Source organism: Microcebus murinus, chromosome 9 (genome assembly GCF_040939455.1).
Source record: "Microcebus murinus isolate Inina chromosome 9, M.murinus_Inina_mat1.0, whole genome shotgun sequence".
Classification (NCBI taxonomy): Eukaryota; Metazoa; Chordata; class Mammalia; order Primates; family Cheirogaleidae; genus Microcebus; species Microcebus murinus.
In genome coordinates, this window is record NC_134112.1 from 50,307,653 (window position 1) to 50,333,256 (window position 25,604).

At 37.5% G+C, this 25,604-nt stretch overlaps 1 protein-coding gene across 10 annotated transcripts in view; it reads right to left on the bottom strand.

Annotated features, from left to right (window-relative positions):
* The window catches only part of ADAM22 (ADAM metallopeptidase domain 22), a 203,987-nt gene that overhangs the window by 106,958 nt on the left and 71,425 nt on the right, over positions 1-25,604 (bottom strand). For all 10 annotated transcript variants that reach the window (XM_012779568.2, XM_012779567.2, XM_012779572.2 and 7 more), the window contains exon 4: positions 1,233-1,299. In XM_012779568.2, the coding sequence (XP_012635022.2) occupies positions 1,233-1,299 (67 nt within the window). The remainder of the gene's footprint in view (positions 1-1,232; positions 1,300-25,604) is intronic.

Consider the following 25,604-nt stretch of genomic DNA (forward strand, 5'->3'; position numbering starts at 1 on the left):
AAGATTCAATTTTGTAGATATGGGATACTATGTAAAAATATATATATAAATTTTATGCATAGGATACAACACTAAAAGGAAATACGACCAAATGAAAACAAAGTTTAACTCTCAGTGATGATTTTAAGGATAACTGTTCCTCTTTTATTATACTTTTCTTCTCTGTTTACAAGTTTTCTAAAATGAGCATATATCAAATTTATAATCAGAAAAAGGAAATAAATATGAACAAATGGCATTATAACTCAGATGAGGTAGAACAGATAGTCTGAACACTGTTCAGAAGAAAATTTAAATGCTTGGCCAAAACTCACTACAGTAAACATTGATCAACAAGAAGCCCTACACTCGGGTGGCTTTTAATCTTATATGCTCTCAAATTACATCATCAGCAGACTAGGAAAAAACACACTTTCTTATGCCTATAGCTATAACAGGCTTTTATTTGTGTTAATATTTTCAGAGCTTACCTGTCATGACCAGTATCAAAAGATTTCTGTCTCTAGGTTTTTGCTTTGTTTTGTTTTTCTGAGACAGGGTCTCACTCTGTTGCCTAGGCTGGAGTGCAGCGGTGTAATTATAGCTCCCTGCAGCCTGGAACTCCTTGGCTCAAAAGATCCTCCCACTTCAGCTTCCCTAGCTACTACAGGTGCAAGCCACTGCACCCAGGAAATTTTTTTTTAAGTTTTTTGGCTCGCTATGTGGCCCAGGCTGGTCTTAAACTCCTGGTCTCAAGTGAGCCTTCCAAAGTGCTGAGATTACAGGTGTAAACCACTGCACCCAGCCTATCTCTAGGTATTTTAAACTCCCTGAGATTTCCATGTAGATCTAATAATTTTACATTTACCAGGGGAAGGTCTTTCACAACTGAATGCAAAGTCACGCACCTATTCTGGACACAAGATTTCACCGCTTGGTTCTGAGGGCTAACCTTAAAGGCAAATTTGAGAAACTATTTTCTGTGACATAATCTAAAAAGAACTATTTGCAGCTGTATCAATCCTATAAAACATAAGTCCAACCATTCCTATAGGACACTAAAAATTATTTTTCTAATAACTAAAAGTTTATTTTTCACAAGTATGTGATACTTTCATAATAAATTATAAAATATTCTTTTAAAACCCTCAAAACTGTACACTAGAAATATTGCTGAAAATTAAAATCATAATCAGTGGTATTTAAAAGACTCTAAATTAAATTTCCCCCAAACACAGGCAAATTTTACTTACTTTAACTTCCACAGTCTTGCCTCCATGTTCAATATGTCTCTCTATATATTCAGAGGACAGCAAATCACTGCAACGGCAAAAATAAATGATGATTAAAGGACTCTGAAAATATAAACCATTTACATGTATCTGTTTTAACAATTCTTTAATCCCCCAAATCAAACCTTTATAGGTCTAACACTTCTCTCTCCCTCCCTCTCTCCCCCTCCCTCCCTCCCTCCCCCTCCCTCCTCCCTCTCTCTCTCTCCCTCCCTACCTCCCCCTCCCTCCTCCCTCTCTCTCTCTCCCTCCCTACCTCCCCCTCCCTCCTCCCTCTCTCTCTCTCTCCCTCCCTACCTCCCCTCCCTCCTACCTCCCCCTCCCTCCTCCCTCCTACCTCCCCCTCCCTCCTCCCTCTCTCTCCCCCTCCCTCCCTACCTCCCCCTCCCTCCTCCCTCTCTCTCCCCCTCCCTCCCTACCTCCCCCTCCCTCCTCCCTCTCTCTCCCCCTCCCTCCTCCCTCTCTCTCCCCCTCCCTCCCTACCTCCCCCTCCCTCCTCCCTCTCTCCCCCTCCCTCCCTACCTCCCCCTCCCTCCTCCCTCTCTCCCCCTCCCTCCCTACCTCCCCCTCCCTCCCCCCTCTCTCTCCCTCTCCCTCCCTACCTCCCCCTCCCTCCTCCCTCTCTCTCTCTCTCCCTCCCTACCTCCCCCTCCCTCCTCCCTCTCTCTCTCTCTCCCTCCCTACCTCCCCCTCCCTCCTCCCTCTCTCTCTCTCCCTCCCTACCTCCCCCTCCCTCCTCCCTCTCTCTCTCTCCCTCCCTACCTCCCCCTCCCTCCTCCCTCTCTCTCTCTCCCTCCCTACCTCCCCCTCCCTCCTCCCACTCCCCCCCTCTCCCCCCCCTCTCTCTCTCGTACACACACAGAACCCAGTATTTCAAACAGGAGATGAAGTTGAACTGACTACACCTCATTGCTTAGCACAGCTGATTCCACTGATCCAACCAACAGTCGTGGGAAACTATCATAAGCACATGATTATGTTTAAGACACCTTATTTTTAATTTTCTTACTTTAGCCTTTTAGCAAGTAGTTTAAGTTGTCTACCATACCTTATCATATTTCTTTATGATATTATCTGACAAAATATTAGTTCACATCAGTTTAATATATTAGTTTAATATTTTTATCTGACAAAATATTAGTTTACATCATAAAAAGGAGGCAAAGTTAAAGGAAATGAAGAGGAATATACCATCACCATTTGAAAATAATTCTCTTCTGAAATATCTCCTAAACAATCTTCTTATATTAACTTTAAATGTTTCTACAATCTTAAATATGCTTCTCTTTAATTTCACATATATGAAAAAATTTCCCCTTTAATGGAGTTGCCTCAAGACACAACTTCCATAAAATGTCTTTAATCTTTTAAAGCACTAAAATATAAATAAAATTATCATTAATAAAAATACAAGAAGCTATAAATTTCTAATGATACTCTATTAAAAGACGTTGAGCCAACTAAAAAAATCTTTTTTAAAGTGCACTCAAGTTCACCAAACCAAAATTGTTCCAATCATAAAAAAATGTGAATTTCTGAGCACAAAGAACCATGCCTACGGCTGCTTGAATGTAAACAGAACAATCAAACAAGCATTTCATTAACATAGGCACCATAGTCCTACAAAATCTGATGCTTATATTACCATTTAGGAAACTTATAATTGTATAAGTTCATGCTTCATTTATCTTTAGAATGCATTTTCTTATTGACTTTATGTGGGAACCAGCTAAGATACACTAAGCTGCAACTTAAGGAAAATACAACTAAAAGTAGCTTAAATAATCAAGACATTTATCATCTTATCTCTTGCTAGAAATTCCAGGGCAAGTGTAATGTGAACTTGCTTTTGACACTATTCAGTCCTTTTAAGATGTTTCAAGTATTTATGAGTAGCTAATAAGCAAAATTTTGTTAGACATTTGCAGAATTCATAGGATATGTAAGTGTAAGAAGATTGTGTATGTGTTACACATTGATAGAAAGTGACAGAAGATTAATAAATATCTAATATTTGTAGTGCACGTGGGTAATAAATGTTCATAATATACTAAATATACAAGAGACACTAAATATCCAGTATACACTAAATATGCACAAGCACTTCATATTCATGAGGTCTTAATTCAACCAAAGTTTCTCAACTTTGACACTGCTGACATATTGGGCCGGATAATTCTTTGTCTTGGGAGGCTGTCTTGGTCACTGTAGCAAGTTTAGCAGCATCCTTGACTTCTACCCACTAGATGCCAGTAGCATGCACCAGTCATGATAGTCGAAAATGTCTCCAGACACTGCTAAATATACACTGGGGGACAAAACAGCCCTGGTTAACAACAGCTGCTGACACTCATTCCTGCCCCATGTGTTCTCCAAAAAACACAAACAGAATTCATGACTGTGTTTTGGGCTAAAGAGCAAGCCACAGCCACTGACCAGGTATATTTGTCCCAGTGTTTCTCAGATACGGCAAGTGGGTGTCATTAGCTTGGGGCACCTGCCATCTCTGAGACTTGCCCAAACCTCAACTCTGGTCCTTATAACCACACCATCAGCAGGGGAGGCATCTGCAGCAGAAAAAGAAGCAGTACATATGAACACTGTGCACGCAGGATTCGCTGGTGTGGCCCCCTCCACCCTGCTTGCACCTGTCCCAAGCATGCTAACCTACCAAACTCCTTCCTTTTGCTTCTCACTGTGTGCTTTAAATCAACTTGGCAAACCACGTGATTTGAGGATTAGAATTTGATCTGTGGGAACTTCTGGTTCCCTTACCTCTGGGATAGCTTGCCTGGTAGCACACTTACGGGCTGCCACTGCATCAGTGTAATTTCCCACCTGACATCAGGGTAGTTCCACGGTTGGTTCATGTAGTGGCTCCGCATCACTAGTAAGACTAAGAGTATGTTCAACTTTCTATCCTGCCAACAGCATGGTGGATGGCCTGTTCTCTTAACTGATTCCTCTCATGACCATAATATGACTACTGTAATTCTAAGCATTTCATGCAAAAAAATATATATGTATATATCCCAAGGCAAAAAAAAGAAAGCCTTGTATTTCTCATCAAAAGCAAATGCTCCACAAAAAAGCTCCTAGCATTCACCTTCTCAAGTATCTTTTGCCAGAATTACATCACATGGCCACACCTAAACCAATCCTGTGGCAAGAACATTTGTGTCTTTGGAACAAGATTCTCCCCCACCTCCCTTGAACATCATGACTATTCAGAAAGAGTTGAACAATATTGGGGGAAAGGAGAGTGGTGGAAAGAATAGCTGTTGTACAGCCAATCAACAGTTGTCTTTTTTTTCCCCATGAGTGTGTCAAAGTATTTCACAAATTTCCAAGGGCTTCTAACAAAATAGTAAAGCTGCATGGTAAAGACCTGCTTCAGGCAAAACTGGTAATTGCCCCAGCATCCACATCTCACCCTATTACCCAAACAGGAGAGGTACTAGCCAGATGTTTGCAAAGGACTATCCCCCAGCCTTGCTATCAATCTGAAACAACTTCCCCAGAAGTAGGAGAGAAACATTACCATACAGAGGTATGTTTCTTAGCAGAGGCAGCCAGATTCTCTCTCTTGGGAATATGAACTAGTAAATTCAGAAAAAAAAATCTTTCAGCTGACGAAGGAAAGAGAAACTAAGTCAAAAGCAAGCAGACACTTAAAAGAAAGTGAGCCATACCAGTGGTAAATACAAGAGTGAAAGACTCAAATCTCTGCTGCTCAAGTCCCTGAATCCAGAAAAGCCTACCCCTATGCTGGATAGCTGTGGGATGCTTTCTAAATTGATGTCAAGTGACAAAATTCCCCAATACTGGAGCTAGCATGAGTGAAATCAAATAATTTAAGTAAAATACTTCTCAGAGGACTAGTAGTTGTAGTAGTAGTAACAGAAGTAGTAATAAAAAATTTTTTAAAAAACAACTTTTGAGTCTTCCAGGCTTTTAAATTTCAAGGAAACATTTTCCTTTGAATTATAAAATCTAGGCATTAAGAAAGCATGAGTCACTGCACGAATGTAATTACAGCAAAGAAAAACCCTCTGCTCAGGAATTATGCAGCTATTTCAATCAAGCCTCTATATACAAGTACTGCTGGAAAGGGCTCCATGTAATTAAAACCAAAAACAGGCCATGCAGTTTGGTTTTGTTTGTTTGTAGTATTGTGAAAGTCTGCTAAGTATTGTTATTTTAATTATTAGGGTGAAAAAACCTTCAATTTAAAATGTCACTCTTCCTCTACTAAACCATAAAATCCTTACTACAATTCAAGTTAAAACCTAAGCAAATTTTCTTGAAGCTTCCTGAAGTCGAGATAATTAAAATTACCTTAAGTTCTTTACTTTAGAATATCACTGTTTATCATTAAGTAGGGATCTACTTCAATCATTTTAAGTGCAGGAAAACAAAGGCCCTCCTTAACATAGACAAAGCTTTATATTGCTGTAAATGGATCAGGTGAAATTCACTCCATGCTAACAGCCTACTCAATACTGACATGTGAATGCTGGTGGCCTTTGAAAGAAAATTTAAAACCACACTCTAAAGGTCAACTCATTTTTTAAACGAAGTAGAGGTTAAAATTAGAAATGTTTTCTGAGTGCTTTTTTAAAATTTGCATGCCATAAGAAGCCTGGAAATATAAAACAAATAAAATACAAACATTTTCAGCTATAATAATCATTATCCTTTGTCTAGGGGAAACCATCATGAATCAGAGGCAGCTGGTATATTACAAAGGCTTTGGAGTTAAAAACAAAAAATAAATTTAATTTTCCATCCAAATACTACCATTTACTAGCTGTATGCCCTTGGTCAAGTGATTTAATGTCTATGAACATAATTTCCCCATGTCTTAAATGGAGAAATCAAAAATAACCTCCATAAAGCTGGTACGTTATTAAACCAGAACATACGTGAAATGCATTCCAAATCCTGATTTCAATTTTCCACCATTGCCCATTCACTATCTCCTATCTATTCATCTTTCTCTAGAACTCACTTTTACTGTTTGGGACTTTTAAACCATTGGCCCTACCTATCAGTTTTTCACTCTCCTTCATCTCACTTTTGTCCAACTAATCCAGTTTATATACCATGATATGCCATGATAATCACTTCCTTACTCCTCTCTCCACTGTACTTACTTGGCCAAACCTCAATCACAGTAAAGCTTAACTTTACCTGATCCTAACAAGCAGACCATCTGAATGGCCACAGGTTGATTTTTGACCACAGTTATCAAGTGGTCCTTCATACCATTATTTCTCCCATTTAGAAAAGCAAACAAAATAATTCTATTCACACCATTTTCCTATCCAACTACTACTACTACATTTCCTTTTTTTTTTTTTTTTTCAACCAGCATTCAACACTTCTATTGATTTTTTAAAATTATTTCTACTATTTTTCCTAGTTGTTTTTCTCTGGATAACTTAATATTACTTTGTTGTTTCATAGATGCTGTAACCATTTCTCTGAATACAGGCATGCTTTGTTTTATTGCACTTCACTTTACTATGCTTCACGGATACTGCATTTTTTTAAAAATTGAAAGTTTGTGGCAACTTTACCTCAAGCAAGACTATTGGGTGCCATTCTTCCAACAGCCTGTGATTACTGTATGCCTCTATGTCACAGTTTGGTAATTCTAGCAATACTTCAAACTTTCTCATTAGTGTTTCATCTGTTATAGTGATTTGTGATCAGTGCTCTCTGATACTGCCATTGTAATTGCACTGGGGCACCACAAACCACACCCACATTAACACACTGAACTTAACTGATAAATGTGTGTGTTCTGACTGCTCCACCAACCTGTTGTTCCCTCCATCCTTCTCCCTCTCCTTGGGCCTTCCTATTCTCTAGGACAGCGACTCCTAACCTTTTCAGCACCAGGAACCAGTTTCATGGAAGACAATTTTTCCACAGACCAGGATGGGGGAAGGTGGAGCTCAGGTGGCGATGTGAGTGATGGGGAATGGCTGTAAATACAGATGAAGCTTCACTTGCCTGTCACTTACCTCCTGCTGTGTGGCCCAGTTCCTAACAGGCAGTGGACCAGTACCATTTCATAGCCTGGGGCTTGGGGACCACAACTCCAGGACACAAGCAATATTGAAATTAGACCAATCAGTAATCCTACAATGGCCCTTGAGTATTCAAGAGAAAGGAAAAGTTGCAGTCTCTCACTTTAAATCAAAAGCTAGAAATGATTAAGTTTTTTGAAGAAGGTATATTGAAAGCTAAGATAGGCCAAAAGCTAAGCATCTTGCACCAAGCAGTTAGCCAAGCTGTGAATACAAAGGAAAAGTTCTTGAAGGAAATTAAAAGTGCTGCCCCAGTGAATACACAAATAATAAGAAAGCAAAACAGCCTTATTGCTAATAAGAAAGTTCTTTTTAAAGAAAGTTCTTTTTAAAGAAAGTTCTTTTTAAAGAAAGTTCTTTTTAAAGAAAGTTCTTTTTAAAGAAAGTTCTTTTTAAAGAAAGTTCTTTTAGGCCGGGTGCGGTGGCTCACGCCTGTAATCCTAGCACTTTGGGAGGCCGAGGCGGGCGGATCGCTCAAGGTCAGGAGTTCGAAACCAGCCTGAGCGAAACCCCGTCTCTACCAAAAATAGAAAGAAATTAATTGACCAACTAAAAATATATATACAAAAAATTAGCCGGGCATGGTGGAGCATGCCTGTAGTCCCAGCTACTCGGGAGGCTGAGGCAGTAGGATCGCTGAGCCCAGGAGATTGAGGTTGCTGTGAGCCAGGCTGACGCCACGGCACTCACTCTAGCCTGGGCAACAAAGTGAGACTCTGTCTCAAAAAAAAAAAAAAAAAAGAAAGTTCTTTTAAAAGAAAGTTCTTTTTGTTGTTTTGAGAAACAGTCTCGATCTTTCACCCTGGGTAGAGTGTAGTGGCATCATCATAGCTCATTGCAACCTGAAATTTTGGGGCTTAAGCAATCGTTCAGCCTCCCAAGTAGCTGGGACTACAGGCATGTGCCACCATGCCCAGATAATTTTTTCTATATAATTTTTTCTATATATTTCTAGCTGGCCAATCAATTTCTTTCAATTGTTAGTAGACACAGGGTCTCGCTCTTGCTCAGGCTGGTTTCGAACTCCTGACCTTGAGCAATCCCTCCCGCCTCAGCCTCCCAGAGTGCTAGGATTGGAGAAAGTTTTAGCAGTCTGGATAGAAGATCAAACCAATCACATTTCCCTAAGCCACATCCTAATGCAGAGCAAGTCCCTAACTCTTTTCAATTCTATGGAGGCATACAGGAAAGGAAGCTGCAAAAGAAAAGTTTAAAGGTAGCAGAGGTTCGTTTATGAAGCTGAAAGAAAGAAGCCATCTCTACAACATAGAAGTGCAAGGTGAAACAGCAAGTGCTAATGTAGAAGCTGCAGCAAGTTATCCAGAAGACCTAGCTAAGATCACTGATGAAAGTGGCTACACTAAACAGATTTTCAGTGTAGATGAAACAGTCTTATACTGGAAGAAGATGCCATCAAGGACTTTAATAGCTAAGAAGAGAAGTCAATCTGTGGCTTCAAAGCTTCAAAAGACAGGCTGACTCTCTTGCTCAGGGCCAGTGCAGTTGGTGATTTTAAGCTGAAGCCAATGCTCACTGACCATTCCAAAAATCTTAGGGCCCTTAAGGATTATGGTAAGTCTACTCTGTGTTCTACAAATGGAACAACAAAGCCTAGATGACAGCACATCTATTTATAGTACGATTTACTGAATATTTTAAGCCCACTGTTGAGACTTATTGCTCAGAAAAAAAAGATTCCTTTCAAAATATTACTGTTCACTGACAATGCAGCCGACAACCCGAAAGCTTTGATGGAGATATACAAGGGGATTAATGTTGTTTTCAGGTCTGCTAACACAACGGCCATTCTGCAGCCCATACGTCGAGGAGTCATTTCAATTTTTGAGTCTTAACATTTAAGAAATATATTTTTTTAAGGCTATAGGTGCCACAGACAGTGATTCCTCTGATGGGTCTGGGCGAAGTAAGTTGAAAATGTTCTGGAAAGGATTTATCACTCTAGATGCCATCAAGAACATTCGTGATTCATGTAAGGAGGTGAAAATATCAACATCAACAGAAATTCGGAAGAAGTTGATTACAACCCTCACAAATAATGGGAGGCATTCAAAATGTCAATGAAGGAAATCACTACAGATGTGGTGGAAACTGCAAGAGAACTAGAATTAGAAGTGGAGGCTGAAGATATGACTGAATTGCTGCAATCTCATGATAAAGCTTAAACAGATGAGGAGTTGCTTCTTAGGATGAACAAAGAAAGTAATTTCTTAAGATAGAATCTATTCCTGGTGAAGATGCTGTAAACATTGCTGAAATGACAACAAAGGATTTAGAATATTCCATAAATTTCGTTGATAAAGTAGTAACAGGGTTTGAAAAGGCATTGTCGCTAATTTTGAAAGAAGTTCTACCCTGGGAAAATGCTATCAAACAGCATCACATGGCTACAGAGAAATCTTTTGTGAAAGGAAGAGTCAATCAATGAGGCAAATTCCATTGTTGTCTTATTTTAAGAGATTGTCAAAGCCACCTCAACCTTCAGCAACCACCATCCTAATCAGTCAGCAGCAATCAACATCAATTCAAGCCCCTCTACCAGCAAAGTGATAATGATCATCTGAGCCTTCAGTGAGTCATAAACATTTTTTGGCAATAAAGTATTTTTTTAATTAAGGTATGAACATTTTTGACATAATGCTATTGCATACTTAATAGACTACAGTCTAGTGTAAAAAAAATAACTTTTATATGCACTGGGAAACCAAAAAAATTGTGTGACTCACTTTATCCAATATTTGCTTTATTGTGGTGGTCTGGAACAGAACCTGCAATATCTCCTAGGTATGCCTGTGTCTTAATATAGGTTTGGGTTTTTAAAGATTTTCTTCTGTTCCCTACATTTGCTTTCTTTCAGCCATATTCATTTCATCTGTTTGCTTTGCTGTCTTTTTTGTTAGATGCTTTCCTCAAATATCTGGTAGTACTTGCATCTCCATGGTTGTTGACAGTGAAGCACTAGAAAACTGCCTGGAAGCTCTATGAAGAACAGCATGGTTATGGACAGGTGGGCCTCTCCAGAGGGAGGCAGAAATTTCATTCAAGAATCACAAATGTCAATGTTCTTAGATTCTTTATCATGGGTTGATCACTTTGCCCAGAGAGTGAGCCTCCTATCTACTGCCTGGATAGCATAAACCTGGTGCCAATGTTCAACCTGGATACAGGGACTATGGATTTCCAATTCAACATGCAGATATCATGGTGCCCTCCCATTTTCAGTATAGCCCTGGCCCTCAGCTAACTATGTCCCTAAACTAGAGACTTTGGTTGTTTCTCCAGAGGAAGAAACCTCCTGCTGCTTTTGCCAGGGGCAGAAAGAAGCATTTCCCTGATTACAGGAACTTAGAAGAGAGAGCTGGGCTTCTTAACTGCTACTTATAAAGATTCAAAGGTTAGATATGGCACATTACACGGTTTATATTCCATTTATTAAAATTCTCTGACATTTTCATTTCCATATTATAAGCTTTATGCCTTTCAAGCCTGCTTTTTATATTTTTTCTACCTAGTGGAATTCCAATGGTTTGCTTTAATATTGTAGGTTCTTCGAACTGCTGGGGAAAGGAAGTCCATCAAGATAAAAGAAAACATCCCTTCTTTTAGATCAGCAGGGAAGCAAGTACTAATCTATGTCACAGAACAGTCTTTGCAAACGTTATTTGCAACAATGGATCCTTGTCCATAATCCAGACATGAAAATGTGTTATGTCCTATGAAAACAAGTATAACCTCTAAAAAGTCTGTAATTCTATTTGGTTTCCTTAATAATCTGTTATCCTATTAAGAATAAACAGACATCTCTGTTTTCTGTAAAACATAAATTATTAAGCCAAAAGAGTAGAACTGGCACTTCTCTCTTCTCCCATATGTTTATAGATCTGAAACTAAATAAAACAAAACTACCACTGTCAGATTTCCCATTTTAAAACAAAATTTTTTTAGAATATCTTTCAAAATTAATATACTTTTCTCTTTTCAGACCCACACTGTACCCCAGCTTTCTGCAGTATCTGATACATTTGCTTCTAGAAACTTTCTCAAGTTCTACTTCTTGTTGAAATTAGGAGTCAGCTTTTTCCATTCTTAAGTCACTTGTCCATTCTTGTTATATCCTCCAAACATTTATTGATGTATCTCACATGCTTTATTCTTGTGAGTTTATTATACCTTCACTATCATTACAATGGAGTACAGATATATGTAAGGGTTAAATCTGCCATATCTAACTAGAAATAACTAGGTCATTTTAAATGTTTATTTTAAATGTTTATATCATGAGCACATAATTTCTATGATGAAAAATTACTGGATTAAACCTGAGCCACAGAAATTTAGGTAATGTGGGCATGAAATAGATAGCAATGAGTAGAAAATTACATCTCACCATTTGTCTCAAGACTCTTAGCAGTAAATCCTTAAAAGGTGACCTCTCTGCTTTCTCACATTTCAGTCTGTTCCATTAGCTGTCATTTCCTGAACTATCTTTCAATTCAAAGGGCTATTTCTAGCTATTATCAGCCAATTTAGAATTACTTTTGATGAGCAAATGGTCAGCACACCAAGTCAAACTATTTATTTTGGTTCCTCTAAAACAGGAGTCCTCAAACTAAGGCCGGCCGGGCCACATGCAGGCCGCCTAGCACATTTATCCGGCCCTCTGCGTGTTTTTGCCACTGCTACCTGTCCTGCTTAGCAGCCAACTCATCCCAGCCCCACAGTGTGCACCCTCCAATGGTTTGGGGGACAGTGAACTGGCCCCCTGTTTAAAAAGTTTGAGGACCCCTGCTCTAAAATATCTTTGTTTCTTTGCAATACCAGAATCCTACAATAAATAATGAGATGAGTCTTTTTCTCTTATTAAAACAGAACTAGTCAACCAAGTGTTATCACTTTCAAAACGGTCATCTTGAGATCTTCTTCACACTTATGTCAATAATACTTAAATTGCTCAAAACTGTTAAAATTTCTGTTTTGGAATTACCTTCAGAGACAATTTATGTGACATGTAAGAAAACCAGTCTCATTATTTCCTAACCATATTTTGTGAATAACAAATTAGGATAATCACCATACTAGTGAAGATGACTGCAAATGGCTGTTAGGTGCTTACAAAACTCAAACACACCCTATCTATGTCATTCCACCACTAAAAAGTTTCAAAAATGTGCCACAGGCCAGGCACGGTGGCTCACACCTGTAATCCTAACAGTCTGGGAGGCTGAGGCAGGAAGATAGCTTGAGGTCAATAGTTTGAGACCAGCCTGAACAAGAGACCCTGTCTCTACAAAAAATAGAAAAATTAGCCAGGTGTGGTGGCAGTGCCTGCCTGTGGTCCCAGCTACTCAGGAAGCTAAGGCAAGAGATCACTCAAGCCCAGGAGTTTGAGGTTGCAGTGAGCTATAATGAGGCCACTGTACTCTAGCCGGGGTGACAGAACAAGACTCTGTCTAAAAAAAAAAAGAAAAGAAAAAGAAAAGCTACAGACTTTAATAGTAAAAACCCACCAAAGATCTAACATCGGTTTGAGCAACAGAGTTTTTATTGTAATAAATGCCACACCCTCATAGGGTAACAACTTTAAAGGGATAACTCACTAGGCTCTATAAGATTCAAAAATCTTCTTAAAAAACTTCATAATTTCATAATCACTCCTAAAACTGGCTTAAATAAGCAATGAATGGAAAGAAAACTAATCAAGATCTTGACACTATGACCCACCTTGAGTTAATTTATATATTTTAAGAGCTAGTAATCACATCAAAACTACAAACATAAAAGTTAGATACGCTTTGCTCTCCCATTCTCTCAGATTTTATAAATTTATCTCTAGGAGTGAATTTTCTTGTGGAAAATTACTGAATTTTTTGCATCTAAAAATATGCAAAAGAAGGAGGAAAAGGAGAAAGTATCATATATATCGACTGTGAATGTCTATACTCCAGACACAGAGGATTATCTAAGGCCTTTGGATGCGATGCCTCTTTTCACAATTATCTGATGAATCATTGTATTCCTCTCAATATAAATTCAGCCAACAACTCAGCAAAAGGAAAAACAGTGTTTTCATTGCTACTCTTCAGCCAGAAATTTCAAATTATGTTTTTATAATAGAGAAATCAATGCAAAATGGTAAGGCTTCTTGTTCAGCTACTAGGGAAGAAGAGATTCTGCAACAATCTATGCAAGCATCCAACTGAAAAAGACCCAAGATATATCTACATGACTGACATATTCCTCCCATGGCTCTCGAGTTTTTACTCTAATTTTAGATTTCAGTATCAAATGAATTAGGCATTTGGGGGAATATTTTAATAAAAATTAAGCATTGTCCTTGCCTATTAAGTAAAGAGAATGAAGAAGAAAGAACCTATGAATATTCTATGCAGATGTACCAAGAAGTACAAAGCTATAAGAGTTAACAGGGAATCCATAAATATTTTAAAAATTGCAATGAACTGATATTAAATGGAAGTCCTGATATTGCACAGGACTAAAGGAATACTTCTCAAAATGCTTGCGAATCATCTAGGGTATTTCTTATCTGCAGATTACTAGGCTATGAGAAATAGTATCACAGCTGTGAAAGTCTTGGATGATGACCAGAAATCCAAAATAGCAAATAAAACATATGTCATGATAGAGGTTGGAGACTAAGAAAACTGGATATTCAAAATTTAAGGACAGATAACCAAAGTATGTGGGAAGAACATGAAAAACAAAAAAAGGTATCTGCAATTTTTAAAAAGAGCACATAACTAAACATGGGAAGGGTTAAGAAAGATGTGTTGGGGAGTCTAACTTTCCCTCCAAAACTCCTTTGCTTTCACGTAGAGAAATTGGCACTGCATAACTTAGCCTCTCCATGGACAGGGACTGAGTTACCTCTGGATAGTGGTCCACATTTCTGAACTGAGTGCCGTTAACGTAAATGCAGTACCTATTATCCAAAAGGGAAGAGTAATTTTAAGTTAATTTTAAATCACTTTCTTCAAATAATTGAACTATAGATAGCTAAACTAAGAATGAAACTACAGTGTAATTATTTGAGAGTTCTAAAGGGCAACTATGTAACTACAATTTTGAAAAACCATTGAAAAATATATTTTTAATAAATGACATATTGTTTAGCTTCCCCATTTTAATTTCAAAAAGTACCTCATTTTGATTTAAGGTATACCATATTGTAGAAATAGGAAGAATAGATTTGATTTATATAATACACATACATAAAAACAAGAAGTATCTTTGATGCTAAGGATGGAAATTATTTTCCCTGGGGTCCCTTGTACTTGTAAATGTTATGTGTACTGATGAAAAACTCTCCATAATTTCCACCCACATATGGACTTGTGTGGATTCGCGTGGATGTATCTGAAATAATGTAAATGCTCTTATTTTGCCTACACCTTTATTCAGCTTTTTCACTTATTTAAACAGGAAAGGAATGTAAATTTCTAAGCACACATTTTATTTTCATTTCTTTATTTTTTTAAAAGACAGTTGCCCACACTGGAGTGCTGGAGTGCAGTGGCTACTCACAATTGTGATCATAGCACACAACAGCCTAGAAATACAGGGTTCCAGCAATCCCCCTGCCTCAGCCTCCAGAGTAGCTGGAACTACAGGTGCACACCACTGCACCTGGCTAGCATACATTTCCTATTATATGGAATGGTATAAACTATCACAAAAATAGAATATTCTTTATCCATATGTTCATATATCTGAACTAATCTACACATTTAATAAAATAAATTGAATCATTTTTATTACTTTTCTAACAGTTACTTTCCTGACATCTATGCTTCGGATAAGAAATGGCAATATTATTATTTAAAACATGCAGATACCTGTTTTATCTGCTCATGAAGCTAAGCTACTTGAAAACTGACCATTGTGCAAGGAAGTTTATATCATCCACTTTCTTGCTACCAGAAGCAAGAAATGTTTCCTTTTACTGCTATAATATATTCCTTTCCTCAGAAGACTATTAATATATTCAAATTTTGATCGGGTATACCCAGGAAATAGGAAGAAACATCACTGAATGAAAAAGACAACTAGGATACCTTAAGGTTGGGTTAGAACAGGGTGGGGAATCTGCAGCCTTAAGGTCCTTAAGTGTGGCCTTTTGACTGAATCCAAATTTTACAGAACAAATCTTTTATTCTTACTAATACTTCTGTCTTTTATATTTTTATTTTATGTTTAAAATGAATGTACTTAAAGTATCAAAGAATAAAGTTGGTTTCAACAAAATAATCCTTTCACATTGACCAGCACAATTAAAATATTAGTAAGCCATAAGGGCTAAATTGATGGCTGCTACGCTCATGATTTAGTTCTAACTTTCCCCACCTGACTAGTGCAACGACTGCATGAGGCTGGCTGGCAAGAGTTGATGGGGGTCAAGCATGCCAGTTTGTTATCAGCTTTTGACAAAAGTGCATTGTGTTCCTGTTTGAAGCGGAATTTGTAAATAGTTGCACAGTTCGACAGTATTGTTTAATTCTGTCTGCTCGACAGCCCATCATGTCAAAAAAGACCAAGAGAACGCTGAAGGAAGAAAACATTCTTTTTAATGAAGACTGGAAACTGCAATATTATCTGGTTTCTGCTAAAGATAAGATTTGTTTGCTTTGTGATCCTGCAATAACAACAATAAAGAAATTCAATGCTCACAGGCATTATAACACTCATAAGGACCACAAATATTTTAAATTAGAGGGAGAGGCGCAAAAGGTTGTATTGCAGAAATTAAAAGACACAAAGCAAAAGCCAAGACAATTCTTTCGAGCAGCAGTAAGACCTGGAAATAATGCCACTAAAGCAACTTATAAAATAGCTTATATACCCAGGGAATAAGGGGAAGCCACTCAGTAATGTAGAAACTGTGAAAGAATGCACTGCCGAAGTTGTAGGATACTTAGACCCAGATAATGTTTCAAAGTACAAACAACTGCCTCTTTCAAGGAGAACCATAGCTGACTGGCAGCATGAATTAGCCTTCAACTTAATAACAACTGCATATAATACTTCAAAAGGAAAATATATATTATTCAATCACTTTGGATGAATCAACTGATACTAATTACTTGGCACAGGTTTTATGGGATATTCAGGTATAGTATAAAAGAAGATTTTCTTTGCTATGGAGAATTACTCACTTTGTACACAGAACATGGGGAATAGATAACAACAACTTTCAAGATAAATGTCGAAGTAGGACTGAATTTGGTAAATTTAGTGAGTGTATGTACAGGCCGTGCACCTTCCCATGCCTTTAGTAACATGCCCCCCAAAATGTTTGTGATTCTACCACTTATTGCTATAAATCTACATTCTCCTACCTAACCCAAAGCAATATGCTCAAGGTCACAAATGACTGATACCCATGTAGACGATCAACTGAAATTTCGGACCTCCATGCTACAACTAAATATTCAAATGCTTTCCAACAAAAAGCAGACACGACAGTAATTAAAACCGTTAACTTTAAAATTAATAGTTTTTTTCATTTTTTGCAATTATTAAGTACATAGATTTTTACAAAGTAACGTACATTTTAAAGTATATCTAACAGAAGTTTCTTGAACGTGGCCTTATTTGATTGAGCTCTCAGCAAAATTCATGCAGCCTTCCAAAACAAAAAGATTTCCCACCCCTGGATTAGAAGCATATTTTAGTCACACTCAAGAACAAGACATTATATTGTAGATTCATATCTATCATCAAGTCTCAATTGAAGGAGAAATGTCACCCTAACAAGTTCAAGAAATACTTAAATTGGAGGATGAATACAATTACTGACTGATCCATGAATCTATTGTTTTTTTTCCCTAGGAGAAGAGACATGCTAAGTCAATTGAAAATAATGAGGACTGAACATGCATGTGGGTAAAAGTAAAAATGTTAATTTCCAATTTCACTTTAAACTCCTTCAGATGAAGTATAAAGCTAAGAGGGCCTACAGCTGAGTAATCTATGAAAAGATATATAAAAGACTGTTCAACATAATGGTCTTGATATCAATAAGCAGCTCCAAATTAAGCAAAAAAAAAAAAAAACAGTTAAATCTTCAAGTGTCAGTATTTAATTTCGTAACAACTAAATAGCAGATCAACATAACCCACCAATCTGAAAATAAAACCAAAGTTCACTTCCTTTTTTCCTATAAGATGCTCTAGTTAATACACCATATTTGGAAAAACTATATCAATTTTTAAAGCATCCCCCTCTGTAAAATGGAAGAGTGAATCTTTCTCACAGCTTACTGAAGAAAGTGCCAAAAATTGGCAATAGGCACTGATGTATTCAAAATCTTGAAAAACACTGAGAAAGCCAATCTTTGTAGATGGGAGAAATGGTTTATACAGTAGGGCAAACAATACAAAATAGATATGACTCAAAAGCTCTATCACCAATTTTAGCAACAGCAGCAGAAAATAATTAACAACAAACCCTCTATATTTACATGGAAACAGATGCTATTTATAAATACATTTTAAGAAACCAGAACACAAACACTATTCTCTTTACTCAAAGAAATCTACATTTTTATTTTAACAGATTTGTTCCCCAAAAAACTAGCATTTCAAAATGTGGCTTGGCTCACACATACACACAAAAGCAACTTAAGAGGAATGATATTCTTCCAAAGGTCAGAGGACGAAATAGCATGAAAGCCATAATTTGATTATTCACCAGAAGCAATTATCCTTCCCTAGAAAGACAGATGAAGATATAGTCACTTTACATTACACCTTACCCGGGCTAAGAGAAAAAACCATGTAAAATTGTCCAGAATTTTATAACAAACAATAACGGCAAAAAGTACTGGCATGCATATCTCAGTAAAAATAATATTTCCAAAATTAATCTTAAATTTACATTCATGGTTGAGTTGTGAGAAATGTTTACCAAGAGGCATCAAAGACCGATTTAAGATACAAGTAGTATATACATATATAGATGAGTGTTTATTAAAACATTTTAGAGGTATGTTTTTAAATTACTGTATTATATATAGACAGATCAATCTAGATGTGCACTTTTGCTCACTCACACATATACAAATATAAAACCCCAAGCTAGCACCCCTACTGGCACCACCTATGTTAGTATAACCATTTTAACATCTTCACTTACATAACTAATGATGGCACTCACTGCCATTCTTGCTTCCATTTGTTCTAAGGTAAGCAGAATTGTAAGATGGTACCCACGCCCCATGGTGTGTACACTCCGCATAATCCTTTCCCCTTGTGTGCAGGTGGGACTGGGAATATGATGGGTTACCACTCCCATGGTTATGTTACATGATATGGAAAAAGGGATTTTTGTAGGTGTAATCAAGGTCCCTTATCAGCTGACTCTAAGTTCATGAAAAGGGAGATAATCTTGAGTGAGCCTAACTTAATCAGGTGAGCTCTTAAACAAGTCAGAAGCAGCAGCAAAAGCTGTCCTGCTAACCCAGAAACAGGCAGTTACCATATTATAAACTGCCTATGGAAGAGGCCATGGGGCAAAACCTGAGGGTGACCTCTAAAAGCTGAAAGGTTTCCAGCTAACAACTACAAGGAATGCCAAAGTCTGCCAACAATCTGAATGCATTTGAAAGAGTATCTTCACCTCCCTAGCCAACACCTTCATTCCACCCTGAGCAGAGGACCCAGCTAATATGAAAACAGACTCATGACCCACAAAGACTAAGAGATAATAAATTTGTGTTATCCTAAGCCATGGACTTTGTGGTAGTTTGTTATATAGCAAAAGAAAACTAACCCTAAGCAAAATTCTAATTTTCTCTTTACCACATCATCTGCAACAGATATTTAATAAGCCTGGACGAATGGGAAAGTAGTAAAGCCACTTACCCGTATGTGAAAATCTGGAAGAAGACCTGCAGCGGGAGGCATGGGGGTGGGGGGAGGGCAGGAGCACAGCTTAAGCTGATGACTTTTACAATGAATGTGCTGATCTTGAAGTGATAACTGAAAACCTGATCCACTGAGAAGTATGCAAAAGGAACTGGAGGTGTGGGGAGAAAATTCATGATAGAAGTCAGGCTTAGGAAATATCTAAAGAAATAGGGTTGACCTATAATGGTGAGTGGGAGAGTAAAAAGGACACTGATTCTGGCTTGAATATGCCCAGATTTAGAGAAGGAAGAAGTGCTGTAAACAAATAAGATAAAAAGGAAGAATTAGTATTAAGAGTTTTGGTGGCCAGGCACAGTGGCTCCTACCTATAATCCCAGCACTCTAGGAGGCCAAGGGGGAGGACTGCTTGAGGCCAGGAGCTTGAGAACAGCCTGGACAACATAGCAAGACCCCTTTCTCTACAAAAATTTTAAAAATTAGCTGCTCATGGTGGCATGTGCCTGTAGTCCCAGCTACTCATGAAGTGGGAGGATTGCTTGAGTCCAGGAGTTTGAAGCTGCAGTGAGCTATGATCATACCACTGCACTCCAGCCTGGCCAACAGAGTGGGACTATCTCTCTGAAAAATAAAAACATTTTAAAGAGTTTTAAAGATGAGAGAATCAACCTTTTCAAGTATCTACAATGAATCCCAAAACAAAGAAAGGTCATTAAATTTGAAGACTAGTTATGTTACTGTAATGTGGGTGAGGGCATATTCAGTAGAATAAGGCTGGCAGAAACAAGATGAGAAGAAAAGGGGTTCATCTTTTCTTTAAAAAAAAAAAAGGCAATAAATACCTAATAGTAATCACCACTGATCATTCTGCACACACACACACACAGAATGAAAAACATTTCAACTATAATTCTATTATCTGTTCCAATCCTTGAAATCTGAAATATGTGGAAAGATGTAGAAACAAAATCAAGTTCAGATTATAGCCACCCTACAGGAAATTATTAAATATTTTCTAATTTAAAATTCCTTCTCATAACTTAATTATTGCTACTATCCTTTGCAGAGACATAATACTGGAAAAATATGGAGCTTGTCAGATAGATCTAAAAGACATTATAAAAAATAAAAATTTAAATTAAAAAATATATACATATTAGGCAATTAGTATGTAGAATAAGAAAGACGGTTGTTTCTGTTTATGTGACTTTTTTTAGAGGACGCTTACAAATGATAGCTGCAGTCTAAGTTTTCATCAGGGATTTTGCAGTTTATAAGGCAATAAATATGCCTGACAATCATAAGCCAATACATTCTAAAATTTACATTATATATTAAAAATCTGACAGAATGAAGTAATTTAAAAAAATTTTTAAACCTAAGTCAAAATAAGCCAATTATTCACGGAATTTGTCCCTTCATAGTCTATACTGTCTCCCACAGAATGAATGGAATATACTTCTCTCCCCCCAGGACATGGGAATGCTCAAAGACATAACTGCCAGGAACTGAGCTATGTACTACGGACACTAAAAGAAATACAAGACGTTATCTGATTTCCCAACACTTATAATTAAGCTGCTCACAACTGCTGATCATTTTCATGCCTGCTGAGATATGTCATAATGTCCATGGTGCAAAAAATTGCTTATGGGATACAAGTTCAGAGTCAACCCATTATTTCTGGTTTTCCAAGATGTCGAACAGGCATTTTTTTTTTTTTTTTTTTTTTTGAGACAGAGTCTCGCTTTGTTGCCCAGGCTAGAGTGAGTGCCGTGGCGTCAGCCTAGCTCACAGCAACCTCAAACTCCTGGGCTCGAGTGATCCTTCTGCCTCAGCCTCCCGAGTAGCTGGGACTACAGGCATGCGCCACCATGCCCGGCTAATTTTATATATATATATCAGTTGGCCAATTAATTTCTTTCTATTTTATAGTAGAGACGGGGTCTCGCTCTTGCTCAGGCTGGTTTTGAACTCCTGACCTTGAGCAATCCGCCCGCCTCGGCCTCCCAAGAGCTAGGATTACAGGCGTGAGCCACAGCCCCCGGCCTGAACAGGCATTTAAGACTTCTCTGAATACTGGCCACTGAAAGATTTAAAGAGATAGTATATATGATTACCTTATCACAGAAAATTAAAGAGATCTATTTTATGAAAAATTCCCCAGAGAGACAGAGTGCATGCATGCAGGGTGTGGAGGGCAGGGTAACTATCCAAAAGCTTGTCATGAAGGGAAAGGCAGTATGGAAATATCAAACCATCATTCTTCATCGACCATGACTTGGGTTTAAAGGTTAACACATAGATACAGTCATGAAATAAGCTCTTATCCATGGGCAGAAAAGGATAAAAATATCAAGGCAGATCTAATGGAAATTAGGTAGCAGGCAATCCTAATGGAGAATGGAGAGCCAGCAACTTAATGAAAATTAGATGGCAGGGTGAAAAAAAAAAAAAAATCAATACATAGCCTCTCACCTTCCTCTCCCTTTTCTTTTTTTCATATGTGAATCTAGGCTTTAGGGTTTCAATTTTTCTTTCAGAATAAAAGGAGATCACTTGGTAAAACACACAGGATAGGTCCAATAGAGAATAAAAAATTGCATTCTTATCAGCTTCAGTTTTCAAAAAAAATACTGTAACATTACAGCTACATATTTCGAAATTTCAAAAACATCTCAAACTCTCTGTAAAATTGAGTTATAAAGAATGCTTCTACCCTTTCTTTGATCCACAAACTCCATTACTTAGAATTTGTCTTGAGGAAAGAATCCCAAATAATGGCCAACAAACATATGAAAAAAATGCTCAACATCTTAAATCATCAGGGAAATGCAAATCAAAACCACAATGAGATATCAGTTAACTCCAGTGAGAATGGCCTTTATCAAAAGTCCCCAAACAATAAATGCTGGCATGGACTCGGAAAGATAGGAACACTCCTACACTGCTGGTGGGACTGCAAACTAGTTCAACCTCTGTGGAAAGCAATATGGAGATACCTCAAAGCGATACAAGTAGATCTACCATTTGATCGAGCAATTCCACTACTAGGCATCTACCCAAAAGATCAAAAGTCACTTTATGAAAAACACCTGCACTCGAATGTTTATAGCAGCACAATTCACAATCACAAAGCTGTGGAAACAACCCAAGTGCCCATCAATTCATGAGTGGATTAATAAAATGTGGTATATGTATACCATGGAGTACTACTCAGCTTTAAGAAACAATGGTGATATAGCACCTCCTGTATATTCCTGGATACAGCTGGAACCCATTCTACTAAGTGAAGTATCTCAAGAATGGAAAAACAAGCACCACATGTACTCACCAGCAAATTGGTATTAACTGATCAACATCTAAGTGGACATATAGGAATAACATTTATCGGGTGTCAGGTAGCTGGGAGAGGGGAGGAGGGGATGGGTATACACAAACCCAACGAGTAACATGCGCAACGTTTGGGGGATGGACACACTTGAAGCTCTGACTCGAGGCAGGGGGGCCTGGGCAATATACATAACCTTAACATTTGTACCCCTATAATTCACTAAAATAAAAAAAAGAGAGGCTCTACTGCACAAATACGTTCATAATAGCACCATTTATAAAGCCCAAGACTGAAAATAAATGTCCAATAAAACATGAATTCTTTTAGAAATCATGGAACATTGGCAAATAAGATCATATATAGACATAACTGAATGTGTAATATATGAAAATGTTTATGACAAATGTTAAATGGAAAGAATAAAAATTCTACCTGTGTATGATCACAATGATATAAAATACCGGCATCCTCATTGGGAAAGGAAAAGAAAGAAATGAAGGAGGAAACATCAGTTCTTTTCTTTAGATGGTAAAGGAGGCTCTTTTTCTCATTTGTTATTGTTATCATAAATTGCAAATTTTAAACAATACCAAAAAATGAGTGAATAAATCAGGAGAGTTTTCCATTTTATCCTAATTAACTAATTTCTCATAGCATGGGTGAGAAGGAAAAGGGAGAACAGTTATTAAAAAAAAAACTAAGCATACACTCAATTTACCCACAAGTTTTATATCCATGAAGGGGAGACATATTGTCTATTCTAGTGAAGTGCTAAAGTAAGGAAACTTCCTCATACCTTTGGTCTGTTATTTATATAGGTGATTGTACTGTTAATGTATTATTAATGTATTATAAGCTTAATAAATTATAATAGATGTGATGAAATGGATTACTATATTAAAACTGGAATTGTGAAAAACATTTTAAGGCTGGGTGTGGTAGCTAACGCCTGTAATCCTAGCATTCTGGGAGGCTGAGGCGGGTGGATCGCTCAAGGTCAGGAGTTCAAAACCAGCCTGAGCAAGAGCAAGACTCCATCTCTACTAAAATAGAAATAAATTAATTGGCCAACTAAAAATATATAGAAAAAATTAGCCGGGCATGGTGGCACATGCCTGTAGTCCCAGCTACTCTAGAGGCTGATGCAGGAGGATTCCTTGAGTCCAGGAGTTTGAGGTTGCTGTGAGCTAGGCTGATGCCACGACACTCAAGCCAGGGCAACAGAGTGACACTCTGACTCAAAAAAACAACAACAAAAAAATTTTACATCTTTATTCCTGTTAATGTCTTTCCTCAGCCCTAATTAGACTGCTGCAACAGAAGAAAGGTATTATTAGTTTTTCCCATGAAAAGAATTTTTGAATTTACTCTTGAGGATTTCTGAACATTGAGAAGGGCAATAAGCCTTGCATCAATTATAATTCTTGGTTCTTTTCATTCTTTAGTGAAGGTTTTTAGCAATTTCCAAAAGAAGAGAGATTATATTCAAAATGCCCATGCAAGAATTTTTTCCAAATGTGTAAGAAGCATAAAACTAAACATGCTACTTTTCATTTGCATTCATATTTAACTTTGATAGTCAGCAACTTAAAAGCTTTCTGCAACAATAAAGATATGATGATTGTATTTAAGTATTATCTACTTGACATTCTTCTACAAAAAGACTAAGAACATGTGGTTATCAAACAGATCCATATTTTTCCAAACTTCATGTTTTATAGTTAAAATAGAACAACCAGCTTAATTCTTAGCTTATAGAGCCCAGAGGAAAGCATTCTAGTTACTAATTTGGTAGCAGCACTTTCTGACATAACTACAGTCTCGCTTCGTATCTGCAAGAGATTGGTTCCAGGACCCTGTGCAGATACCAAAAACCACAAATAGTCTAGTCCTTTATATAAAATGGCGTAGTGTTTGCATATATCCTATGCACATTCTCCCATGTACTTTAAATCTCTAGATTACTTATAATACCTAATACAATATAAATGCCATAGTTGTAATACTGCATCGTTAAGGGAATAATGACCAGAAAAAAGGTCTGTACCTACATGTTTAGTACAGATACATACATCTGTTTGATGGTCTTTTTTTTGTTTTTTAGTATTTTGTTTTTGTTTTTTAGTATTGTTGATCTGTGGTTGGTTGAATCGAAGGATGTGGAACCCACAGATACAGAGGGCTTACTGTATATATATTATATATATATCTGTGGACACCCGACTGTGTACCCGGAACCATGCTATTAGCTTGGTGCAAAAGTAATTGAGGTTTTTGGACCATGAATTTTAAATCATTATAACTAGGCTCGAATACATCTTTATTAATCAAAATAGGAACTATTACAATCCACACAACTTTGCCAACAAGAAATGTTTGTTTATTCCTGTAGTGTAAAAATCCGTGCTCCAGGATTCCATGAACTCCTGGAAAACATCTTCTTCATCCTACCAGTTGTGGAAGCATTTTCACTGCAAAAAAAGTTGTCAAGATGCTTGAAGAAGTGGTAGTCAGCTGGTGAGAGGTCAGGTGAATATGGAGGATGAGGCAAAACTTCACAGCCCAATTTGTTCAACTTTGGAAGCGTTGGTTGTGTAACATGCAGTTAGGCATTGTAATAGGAAAGAATTGGGCCCTCCGTGTTGACCAATGCTGGTTGCAGGCGCTGCAGTTTTTGGTGCATTTCATGGATTTAGTGAGCATTCTTCTCAGATGTAATGGTGTTGCCAGAATTCAGAATGCTGTAGTGGATCAGACCAGCAGCAGACCACCAAACAGTTACTATGACCATTTTTTGGTGCAAGTTTGGCTTTGAGAGGTGCTTTGGAGCTTCTTCTAGGTTCAACTGGTTGTTACCGGTTGTTGTATATGATCGACTTTTCAGCTCATGTCACTATCCGATCAATGGTTTGTTGTTGCATACAAGGAAAGATGATATTTTTTTTTATTTTCGGTCAGCTCATGAGGCACCCATTTATCAAGCTTTTTCATCTTTCCAGTT